This window comes from Dermochelys coriacea, chromosome 21 (assembly GCF_009764565.3).
Source record: "Dermochelys coriacea isolate rDerCor1 chromosome 21, rDerCor1.pri.v4, whole genome shotgun sequence".
NCBI classification, from domain to species: Eukaryota; Metazoa; Chordata; order Testudines; family Dermochelyidae; genus Dermochelys; species Dermochelys coriacea.
The window spans coordinates 18,286,114-18,298,349 of NC_050088.1; the positions used below are offsets into that span (position 1 = coordinate 18,286,114).

Consider the following 12,236-nt stretch of genomic DNA (forward strand, 5'->3'; position numbering starts at 1 on the left):
TCACCTGAACTGGAATCCATCTTTAATCTGGTGTTTTTCCATTGAGAAGGAGGGGTGAAACCCAGAGGGACAAAGGATTCCCGCCTTATGCAAAAGATATGTAAGTGGGTTGAACAGAACAAGAGGGAGGCCACCATGAGAAATCCCCTAAGTACTACCTGAGCTGGAACAAGGGCTGTACCAGGGGAAAGGATTGTGCCCAGACTAGGAAGGCGTCCAGTCTGTGAAAGAAACTTATTGAAACATCTCTGAGGCTGAGATTTTATATGTATTCAGTTTTATTACTGTACTAGACTTAGACTTGCGTGTTTTTATTTTATTTTGCTTGGTAATTCACTTTGTTCTGTCTGTTACTACTTGGAACCACTTAAATCCTACTTTCTGTATTTAATAAAATCACTTTTTACTTATTAATTAACCCAGAGTATGTATTAATACCTGGGGGGCAAACAGCTGTGCATATCTCTCTATCAGTGTTATAGGTTTCAGAGTAGCAGCCGTGTTAGTCTGTATTCTCAAAAAGAAAAGGAGTACTTGTGGCACCTTAGAGACTAACAAATTTATTAGAGCATAAGCTTTCGTGAGCTACAGCTCACTTCATCCGATGAAAGCTCACGAAAGCTTATGCTCTAATAAATTTGTTAGTCTCTAAGGTGCCACAAGTACTCCTTTTCTTTATCAGTGTTATAGAGGGCGAGCAATTTGAGTTTACCCTGTATAAGCTTTATACAGGTAAAACGGATTTATTTAGAGTTTGGACCCCGTTGGGAGCTGGGCATCCGAGTGTTAAAGACAGGAATATTTATGTAAGCTGCTTTCAATCAAGCCTATAGCTGTTAGGGGATGTGGTTCAGACCTGGGTCTGGATTTGCAATAGGCTGGCAGGCCTGGCTCAAACCAGGCAGGGCACTGAAGTCCTAAGCTGGCAGGGCAGGAAAGCAGGAGCAGAAGTAGTCTTGGCACAACAGTTGGCAGCCTCCAAGGGGGTTTCCGTGATGCAGCCCTTCACAGTATGCTTTCAAACTACCCGCAGGTAAGTGCCGCTCACGTGATTCAGCACTCTCTGCAGATTTTCCAGTTGTTAGATATAATTGTGCATGTTATCTGGGTTCCTTGAGCTTTGCTTCCTGTCATTGGAGTTCAGCTCCTTGTGCTTGATTTTTTTTTCCCCCCCCTTGGTGGAGCTTGTTTGTCCTGCGGCTCTCCTTTTGAGGGGACCTCATATGCCCTGCAGGATTCTGCTAGGCTGCTTGATTGTGGAAGTGGGGAATGGAGGCATTACTCTCCAAAGCCAACCTGTGGTGCCAAAAGGTGCTCTGACATTAGTTAGTACCTTATAACATTTTCATTAAAAAAAAAACAGTATAAAGATTAACATGGCACATATTAAATGGATTACAAATTGGCTAATGGACAGGTCTCAATGTAATTGTAAATGGGGAATTGTCATAGAGGAAGTACACATCCAGTGGGGGTGCTGCAGGGATTGGTTCTTGACCCTATGCTATTGGACCTTTTTTAATCAATGATCTGGAAGAAAACATAAAATCCTCATTGATACAGTTTGCAGACCCAAAAATTGGGGGAGTGGTAAATAATGAAGAAAAGTCACTGATACAGAGTAACCTGGATCACTTGGTAAACTGGGTGAAGGCAAACTGTATGCATTTTAATACAGTTAAATGTAAATGTATGCATTTGGGAACAAATAATGTAGGCCACCCTTACAAGATTAGGGACTCTATCCTGGGAAGCTGTGACTCTGAAAAAAATTTGGGGATTGTGGTTGATAATCAGGTGAACAAGACCTCCCATGTGACACAGTGGCCAAAAGAAGTAATGCAATCCTGGGATGCATAAACAGGGGGATCTTCGGGATTGGTTTCACCTGGTACTGCTCGTGAACTGCCCACAAGCAGAGAACAATCTAAAACAGTCACCACTGTGGCCAAAGCCCTATCTCAACATATCAGCATCTCAGGCTGAATTTTTGTAAACAACTTCACCAAAAAATGGTTCTGCCATTTTCTCAAAATAAGTTACGTTGTTTTGCCCATGTTAATTCTTATGGCCTTTTCATTGAGAAACTCTAATGTCTCCATCCTTTGGAACAGAGTGGCACCGTAGGATCAGAGGTGCCATTTGTTGTCAGCTTAAAAATTTACCCAAATTTGGCTAAGTTATTCCCTCTGAAAATAGCTGTTTGCATATGCTCAGTAGAAGTTTGTTAAAGGCTGACAGCTTAATTCTCCAAAGATTCCATCTGTATTGAGTGAGTCCAGCCCAGAGCTGCAAGGGCTAAGCAGGGTTTTCTCTGCATTTGCTCCTGGGGGCTGCTGTGGTATTTGGCTCTGAAACTGAGAGGAGAGACTCTCTCCTGTGCTGTCAGTGGTCACCCCTGCTGGTGCCCAAGTAGCTGGAGAAGGAGGAAGTAGTTTGATGTGAATCAGAGGACAGGAATTGAGGAATCAGGGACAGGACTAGAGGGAGACAAAGGTAGAAAGGGGGAGGCAGGTTGGGATGGGGCAGAAGAGCCTGTAATTTCTAGAGCACAATTTTTCCAAGTTCTTGGATAGCCCCTCAGAATTCCCGAGTCTCCACTTTCCTATGCTGTTTAGCAAATAGCTGTGAAACCCCTGGTACTTCAAAAACACCCTACATTAAAAGAATATTAAGTTAGCAAAGTCCAGAACTGCAAAGTTAGGAAGTATATAGTGAATGAAACATGGGACATCAGGCTCAGAAAAGATGGTCTCATGGTTAAGGCAACTGAATGTCACCTTGGATGATTGGATTCTATACCTGCCTCTATCACAAGGTTCATATGTGATGTTGGACAAGTCACTTAAACCATACTTTTCACAGGTAGCTACTAATTGTGTGTTCCTCATCTTGATGCCCAACTTGAGAAGCCTGGAACCTGATTTGCAGAAGTACTGAGTTCTAACAACTGAAGTGAAGGAAAACTCTTCTTTGAATCTATTAAGTGCTATAAAAATGCTAAGTACTCTGAAAAGTCAGGCCTAAGGCATTTCAAATTGGATACCAAAAAATATTTAACACTTTTGACAATTTTGGCACCTCCTTTCCCAATCTGTAACAGAGGTGTGTTGAATGCCACAGAAGAGCCTATGAAGCGACTAATTATGTATTCACTGTGGGATTTGGACAGTGTGCAAGTAAATAGGACCTGTGGCCACACATTGATTGTATTCCTATTCAGTAACTTTAACTACCCTTTTGGTGAACACCATCCATTCTGTGCATTGAACAGGGCAGGGGTCTTGTGAAAAATACAGCATGTGATCATGTAATTTGTGTCATAATGCGAATATACAATGAGACCAAATTAATTTACATAGGCAACCATTTTCTAAGTTGGTTTGCAACCCGGTTGTTATTTTAACTTGGTGTTTTTATATGCAGTATGCTTTTATTAACTGTGTTACAGGAAAAACAACTAATGTATCACAACAGCAGCTTTACTGTGGTCCACTTATCTGTTCAGCAGCTACTCATTACTTAGCAGGATTCTTCTGTAAAAAAACAAACAGTATCCATCACCTCCAGAGCCTTTTCCCCCCCCGCCCCCACCAAATTAGACCATTTTAATTTTATTACTTCCTTCACTGTATTGAATCTGAGATTTGACTCCTGGAAGTATTATTAGCTTGGCTCTAATACTCGTAGACATGCACGTCCTTGACATTTTGATTCTTGACTCTAAATGTGATCTGCAAAGGAAAAAAAAAGCATTCGTGTCTTTCGCATTTTTTTGTTGCCTTGTAACTTAACAAAGGCCTGAAAGCTATTATTTTTTTGCTTCTGTTTAACAATAAAAATTAGCCCTTGTCTCTGGATGAGTGGCATCTAATGGCTTTATATAATCAGATACCTAGTATGTGAAGTCTGATTGAGAAAGGAAGAGATTTTATAGAGACTTATAAAACATGTTTCTTTAACAGCTAGTTAACTCCAAGGAAACAGTTGGAAGTAAATATCTTTGTTAAAGATTCTGTGCCTCTTCCCCATTGATTAAGGGCATCCAATACTATCTGTAAAACAAGAAAGATCAGACTTGATATTCCTGATACATCTAAAGGAAAAACACAAGTGGAGAACATCTTTTTAAAAAGATACCTTTCAGTGTTGTCTGTATCCATCATAGAGAAGCTAAAATGGCATAAACTCAATGTTTTTCTTTGCACGTTGCCATTTAAAAATTTTAGAAGAGGAGGCAGAAATTTTGTATTGAAATTGCAGTAATATGAAACACCCAATATAAAATTGTAAACATATTTACCTAGAAATTCAGGTTTACTGCTACCAGAACTTTTCCTGGTCCCATTGTGCTTTTCTGCACATCGGTTGAATTGGATCTTATCCTCCCTATCTCTTCATAGACTGGCTCGGGGCTGTCATCCTTTTTCAAAATGTGAAGCATATCTTAAAAGATAATTTACCATGTATGCCTCTCCTCCCATTCATGATTGTATAACCTGTTTCTGACTACATGACATCCTCATGGCAACTACAGTAATTTCTTACATAGTACAGTAATAAGAAAATATTGGTGTATTTTTAAAAGTTGTCTTCTTGTAGATTTTAGCATCTGGAAATAAGGAAAAACAGAATACTATTATCATCTACTCCTGAGGGACTTCTGTGCCACTGCATGTGCGCAGAATTCATGTCCTTTGCAGATTTCTTTGCTTTCCCACAGAAAAATGACTTTCTGACAGGGAAGCAAAGGGAAGCTGCAAGAGCAGTCATGCACCACTCCCTAGCAGAGCAGGTACATCATTTCATGCACCTGGAGCAGCTGGTAGAGAGGTAAATCACGGCAGGGCTGTGGACACCCCAGCCAATGGCTCCTACTGTGAGCCATCAGCTCCTAGCCCGGCTGGGCTGGAGGTAGGAGAGGACAGGGCTTCCTCTTCCCCTGCAAGGAGTGTCTGGGTCTGTCGGACCTACCCCCAGAAATCTCCCCCAGCTGCAGGAAGCTCAGCATCCTCACCAGCTTCCTGCCCCCATCATTCCTCAACTGTGGGGAAGGGATCATTGTATGGGGAGCTGCTCCCCCATTCACCCAACACTCATGCATCTGGACCTTCCATACCCAGACATCCCTGCCAAGCCTCACCGTGTACATCCAGAACTCCCCTAGCCCTCCATACCCAAACCCCACCCCAGTGAACCTCAACTCCTGCACACAGACCCCCTCCCTCTGGACCCAGACCACCCCCCACTAAGCTCCCTGCACTCAAACCCCCACCCTGATGCCCCACCCTGAGCCCCCACATCGAAATCCCCACTAGCTGCACCCAGACCCCCACACCACCAAGCCCCACTCCCTCAGCACCCAGACTCCTCAGCTGAGCCCCAACCACCTTCACCTGCAGAGTCCCATTGCTGCTACACCTTGAAAACTCCCATCCCCCAATGAGCCTCTGTACATTTAGATCCCCCACTGAGCTGCCTGCATCCAGATTTAAATAGCTGAAATCATGAAATTTACGATTTTTAAAATCCTATGACTATGAAATTGTCCAAAATGGACCATGAATTTGGTAGGGCCCTACATATAGCTCCATCTGTGAATCTTTTTCATAGCTCTGTGCAGGTGCTCACTTAATGTCATTAGTAAAATGTCATTGTTTGCACATAAGTCTATAGTAACTTAAATTGGTAACAAAGTGTTGGGTTTATTTTGTTTTGTTTTGTTTTTTTTGTCCATACAGTCTTTCATTTAGTATAAAAAACAGTTCTAAAAAAGCTCTTTTTTTGAGAGGGGGAAATAGGTTATTGGGAAGAGGACTGGAGTCGGTAGGGAATATGAGGGAGAATGTGGATGCATTTAATTCAGCTGAGAAGCTACTCTATGGGGCTGTCTTCTCCTTCATGCGTATAACTCACTTTGTCATCACTGTGCCTTCCAGAAAATGAAGGCTAAAATCCTTTTTGTGATTTGTACTGTGTTTGGCTTAAATCTCTTGGTGCTAATGTTAATTCTATTCTTGGTCTCAAGTAGATATTCTATTCTTAGTCTCATTTTAGATATTCTTTCTTGCAGAATTTGGCGTTCATTTAGCAGAACTGACTGTAGATCCCCAGGGAGTACTGGCCATTCGTCAGGTGAGTCTTCCCAAGCATGCTGTAGAGAAGAGATGGATTGTAATTTTTGTTGGTTTATAAACTGGCCACTCGTATTTCCTTTTTAAAAAAAGGAAAATTAAATACTGTTTCTCTATCAATCTAATCTGTAGGAGCATGTAGCAATGACAATGTTCTTGTGGTCAGCACTTAATCACATTTATAATAACCAAAACTACATAATAGCTTTTTTTCGGTAACTGATATGAGGACTGGGGAACTAATGTGGGGATTTGGGAATGGGAAACTTTCTCTTTCTGGCTTCTTCAGTAGCAGATTATTCTTGCTATTTGTGTGCGGGGAGAAGTCATAGATATTGTTTTCCAATTAGCATTACTCCATTTTCTTTTCAATTTGTTTTTGTCAAAAATCACATGACCATTATCCATGTGCGACTAACTCTCTCATAATAATGCTGTTCAAGCTTGGTACATCTGATGCTCGGACACTAAAGTGGTGATGGTGGTATAAGTACCTCTGTAGAATAGAATCTATGTACAGGGTGGCATTAGTGAGCAGGGTAGCATTGTCTTACCATCTTTCTGTGACAACTGGGTTCTAAAAATCCTGTTCAGTTTTCATCCTTTTTGAGGATTTCTGTGTTGGAGGGAATGGTATCTCATGTCACTTGCTACTGGATCAGACCTAGCATTGTTATGCTTTAGCAGATCTTCCCTGTCCTAAGAAGCTCAAGGCCCATTCTGCCAGAGTGGTAGCCAGCTTCTGCGCTGAGACGGGGGAGTCTCTGTTCCTGAACACTGCTGAGCTACCTGGTGCTCAGTTGATACTGTCTGTAGGTACTGCCTCCTCAATCAGGCATTATTGGCTAATGCTGCCTTTAGACATGAGGTTCTGAGATGAGTCTTGCCCATCCTATTCCCACCAGCCTCTAACTACACGTAGGGACGAAAGAAAGATTGTCCAAGTGCTGCTGATCAGATGCCGCATGCACAATGGTTGTGGCTGCATAACAGAAAAACAAATTTCTTGCATTGCTAAATGTTTCCCATAATGAGATAACATCAGTATACCTCCCAGGGTGGATTGGCTCAACCAGGGGCTAGCTGGGGAATGCAAGACTATGTACTCTATTTCTGTAGTTTTGGAATATTTCCTCTGGGGAGAAGTGTGTGGCAAGCCACTAAGGAGAGCGGGCAGTGCCTTAAATGCTTCGAGTTTCTCACCAGGCTGACAGCAGAGCAAGGTCTTATAGATTGTAAGCACGGATGTTACCACAACACAGAAAATGCATAGCAAAGTAGTAAAAATCTGCTTTTTAATGGTTTAAAACAGCAGGTCTCAAATTTTATTGCTTCACATACTGCTTTCTTAAATTATTGTAAAGTGAATAGATGGAACATCAAGTTTACATGCCACAGGTGGTAAACATACTGCAGTTTGAGAACCCCTGGTCTACAGGTTCATAGATAAGGCCAAAAGGGGCCAGGGTGATCATTTATTCTGACCCCTTCTGCATACCACAGGACATAGCAGTGGACTTGTTATTCCTTGACTTTAGCAAAGCCTTTGATACGGTCTCCCACAGTATTCTTGCCAGCAAGTTAAAGAAGTATGCGCTGGATGAATGGACTATAAGGTGGATAGAAAGCTGGCTAGACCATCGGGCTCAATGGGTAGTGATCAATGGCTCCATGTCTAGTTGGCAGCCAGTATCAAGCGGAGTGCCTCAAGGGTCGGTCCTGGGGCTGGTTTTGATCAATATCTTCATTAATGATCTTGGAGGATGGCATGGATTACACCCCCAGCAAGTCTTCAGATGACACTAAACTGGGAGGAGAGGAAGATACGCTGGAGGGTAGGGATAGGATACAGAGGGTCCTAGACAAATTAGAGGATTGGGCCAAAAGAAATCTGATGAGGTTCAACAAGGAGAAGTGCAGAGTCCTGCACTTAGGATGGAAGAATCCCATGCACTGCTACAGACTAGGGAGCTAGTGGCTAGGCAGCAGTTCTGCAGAAAAGGACCTAGGGTTACAGTGGACAAGAAGCTGGATGAGAGTCAACAGTGTGCCCTTGTTGCCAAGAAGACTAACAGCATTTTGGGCTGTATTAGTAGGAGCATTGCCAGCAGGGACATAATCATTCTCCTCTATTCGGCATTGGTGATGCCTCATCTGGAGTACTGTGTCCAGTTTTGGGCCCCACACTACAAGAAGTATGTGGGAAAAATTGGAAAGAGTCTAGGGGAGGGCAACAAAAATTATTAGGGGGCTTGAGCACATGATTTATGAGGAGAGCCTGAGGGATCTGGGATTATTTAGTCTGCAGAAGAGAAGAATGAGGGGGGATTTGATAGCTGTTTTCAACTACCTGAAAGGGGGTTCCAAAGAGGATGGATCAAGGTTGTTCTCATTGGTAGCAGATGTCGGAACAAGGAGTAATGGTCTCAAGTTGCAGTGGGGGAGGGTTAGGTTGGATATTAGGAAAAGCTTTTTCACTAGGAGGGTGGTGAAGCACTGGAAAGCATTACTTCGGGGAGTGGTGGAATCTGTGTTCTTCCTTAGAGGTTTTTAAGGTCAGGCTTGACAAAGCCCTGACTGGGATGATTTAGTTAAGGATTAGGTCCTGCTTTGCTCAGGGGGTTGGACCAGATGACCTCCTGAGATCCCTTCCAACCCTGATATTCTATGATTCTATCTTGAACTAATTCCGGGTTGAACTAGAGCCGATGTTTTAGAAACAGATCCAGTCTTGATTTAAAAATTGCCAACACAGTTCATCACAATCGTTGGTAAATTGTTCCAATAGATAATTAGCCTCACTGTTAAAAATTTGCACCTTTGCTAGCCATAGGATCTTGTTATATACCTTTGTCTGCTGGGCTGAAGAGCCGTCTATTATCAAATTTGTTCCCTGTATAGGTACTCAGACTGTGATCAAGTGACCCCTTAACTTTTTTTCTTTTAAGATAAATTAAGGTCCTTGAGTCATTGACTATAGGGATGTATTCCAATTCTTAATTGTGGCTCTTCACTGAACTCCCTCCAATTTATCAACACAGCATGGCAGTAGCGGTTGCACCTGTGCCAAGTACAGTAGTTTTATGATCTCCCTATTGCTACTAGGTTTCAGAGTAGCAGCCGTGTTAGTCTGTATTCGCAAAAAGAAAAGGAGTACTTGTTGCACCTTAGAGACTAACAAATTTATTTGGGCATAAGCTTTCGTGAGCTACAGCTCACTTCATCCGATGAAGTGAGTTGTAACTCACTAAAGCTTATGCTCAGATAAATTTGTTAGTCTCTAAGGTGCCACAAGTACTCCTTTCCTATTGCTACTAGGTAATCCAGTTGATACATCTAAGCATCACATTAGCCCTTTCAGCTGTAGTGTTGCAATGGGAGCTCATGTTCAGCTGATTATCCATCATGACTCCCCAGTCTTTCAGAATCATTGCTTCCCAGGTTAGAATCCCTCATCCTGTAAGTACAGCCTACATTATTTTATTAGATGTATGACCTTTCAATTGACTGTATTGAAACACATATTGTTTGCTTGGTCCCAGCTTACCAAGCAGCCCAGATCCCTCTGTATCAGTGACTTGTCCTCTCTATTATTTACCACTCCCCCAATCTTCGTCACCTGAAAATTTAATCAGTGCTTAGTTTGTTGTCTTCCAAGTCATTGATTAAAAAATAAGTAGATGAGAGCCAAGTACCAATCTCTGCACTGTTACAAAAAACACACCTGCTTAATGATGATTCCCTGTTTACAAGTATGTTTTGGGACTTGTCAGCCGGTTTTTAATCTATTTAATGTGTTCATTTTCTATTATTCTAGTTTTAGTCAAAATGTCATGCAGTACCAAGTTAAATGCCTTACAGAAGTCTAGGTATATTACATCAACACATCATGCATCTGAAGAAGTGGGTTTTTACCCACAAAAGCTTATGCCCAAATAAATCTGTTAGTCTTTATGGTGCCACTGGACTCCTCGTTGTTTATGTGGATACAGACTAACACGACTACCCCTCTGATACTGTTACCTCTATCAACCAAACTTGTAATCCTTATCTATCTGTCTAGTCAAGTTAGTTTGGCAAGATCTATTGTCCATGAAGCCATGTTGATTGGCGTTAATTATATTACCCTCCTTCAATTCTTTATTAATCAAGACCTATATCAGCTGCTTCATTGTTTTGCCCAGGATCAATGTTAAGCTGACAGGCCTGTAATTACATGAGAGGTGTCCCATTTACCTCTTTTAAATCTTGACATGGCATTAGCTTTCTCCCAGTCTTCTGGAATTTTCCCGGTATTCCAAGAGTTATTGAAAATCAACTTTCAGTCCAGAGAATTCCTCAGCAGCTCTTGTAAAACTCTTGGAAACAAGTTGTCCAGGTCTTCTGAGGTTAAAAATATCTAACTTTAATACTTGTTGTTTTGTAGCTGCTCTGTGAGGAGAGATTAATAAAATTGGGTCTTTTCAGCTTGAAAAAGAGACAACTTACGGGGGATATGATTGAGGTCTATAAAATCATGACTTTTTTGGAGAAATTAAATAAGGAAGTGTTATTTACTCCCTCTCAGAACACAAGAACAAATGGGTCACCAAATGAAATTAATAGGCAGCAGATTTAAAACAAACAAAAGGAAGTATTTCTTCACACAATGCATTGTCAGCTTGTGGAACTCTTTGCCAGAGGATATTGTGAAGGCCAAGAGTGTAACAGGATTCAAAAAAGAACTAGATGAATTAATGGAAGATAGGTTCATCAATGGCTATTAGCCAGGATGGGCAGGGGTGGTGTCCCTAGCCTCTGCTTGCTAGTTGGCAGCAGGGAGTGGATCACTTGATTACCTGTTCTGTTCATTCCCTCTGGAGCCTCTGCCATTGGCTGCTGTAGGAAGACAGGATATTGGGCTAGATGGACCTTTTGTCTGACCCAGTATGGCCATTCTTATTAACATCCTCCCGAGTTACTATCAGAATGCAAAGTGTTGCATCATTCTATATGAAATGGCTACATCATTTTTTCCCAAATTCAGAATAGAAATATTTATTGAATACTTCTGCCTTGAAGAATTGCAAATTCAGGCAGCTCATTAATAAGATGATGTATAGTGCTTAGTTTGGTGGAAGATCAACAGTGTGTTGAAGTGGCTATGGCTAATCACAAGGGATAAAATTGAAGTGCAGATTCTGAATGTCACTTTGGTAGCTAAAGTCTATAAAATATGCTACAAATCTACAGCATCCCTATTCTGTCAGCATTATACCTGGACAAAAATGTCCTATTTCCTTTTAAAGTTTAATATGGTGTGACAAAGCTCTGTCCTTGTCTCTGTGGGTCCTGCGTTTCCTGGCGGATTTCGCTAGCCTCAGAGGCTCACTGTGACCCTCTACTTAGCCCTTCTCTCTCTAGAGGCAAGGGGCACGGCCTACTGAGCCATTTTCATCATAAGCCAGCAAGGGAGGTGAGGAGAAGCTATCCTCCCTTGCACAGTCTCTGTTGTCTCACAGTCTTAATCAGGGGGGCAACGGGGAGGGGGGACAGGAAGTCTGAGCCCACCCTCTACTCCGGGCTCCAGCCTAGGGACCCTAATAATATCAGCTATGGTGACTGATCTTTTAGATACAGGACGCGTACAAATCCCTGGGCTGCTTCCCCATAGCAGCCCCCCCCTTCTTCAGGCTCCACTTCACCCTTACCTCAGGGCCTCCTTCCTTGTGCCTGATATGGTATGTACTACTTAGTTCTTCCAATAGCATGGCTTCCTCCTGACACCCACATCCTCTCTGACTAATTGGGAGGCTCTAAACTAGTTCCAGCCAGTCCTTGATTGGCTTCAGGTGTCCCAATCAACCTAGCTATTGCCATTGCTTTCTAGAAGGATCTTAATTGGCCCCAGGTGTCTTGATTAACCTGGAGCAACTGCCATTTGGTTTCCGTGGTACCAGGGATTTCTTTAGCCTGCGGCTAACATACCTGTTCCTCGCTACTTTACTATAGCTGTCTGGCCTTGCCCCGTCACAATGGACAATGCTAATTGTCACAGTTCAGGTCAGCTACACCTGTATTCTTCCTCCGTAATCCCTTGAGGGAACCCTCTTGTTGCTCCCA

The 12,236-nt window shown here is 42.3% G+C and overlaps 1 protein-coding gene across 8 annotated transcripts in view; it reads left to right on the top strand.

The window, feature by feature from the left end:
- IPO9 (importin 9) overlaps nucleotides 1–12,236 on the top strand; it is a 167,120-nt gene that overhangs the window by 21,800 nt on the left and 133,084 nt on the right. For all 8 annotated transcript variants that reach the window (XR_005289802.2, XM_038379590.2, XM_038379586.2 and 5 more), the window contains one exon: nucleotides 6,074–6,135. Coding sequence is in view for 4 of the 8 variants with exons in the window: in XM_038379590.2 (XP_038235518.1) it covers nucleotides 6,074–6,135 (62 nt within the window). In the remaining 4 variants the exon portion in view is untranslated. The remainder of the gene's footprint in view (nucleotides 1–6,073; nucleotides 6,136–12,236) is intronic.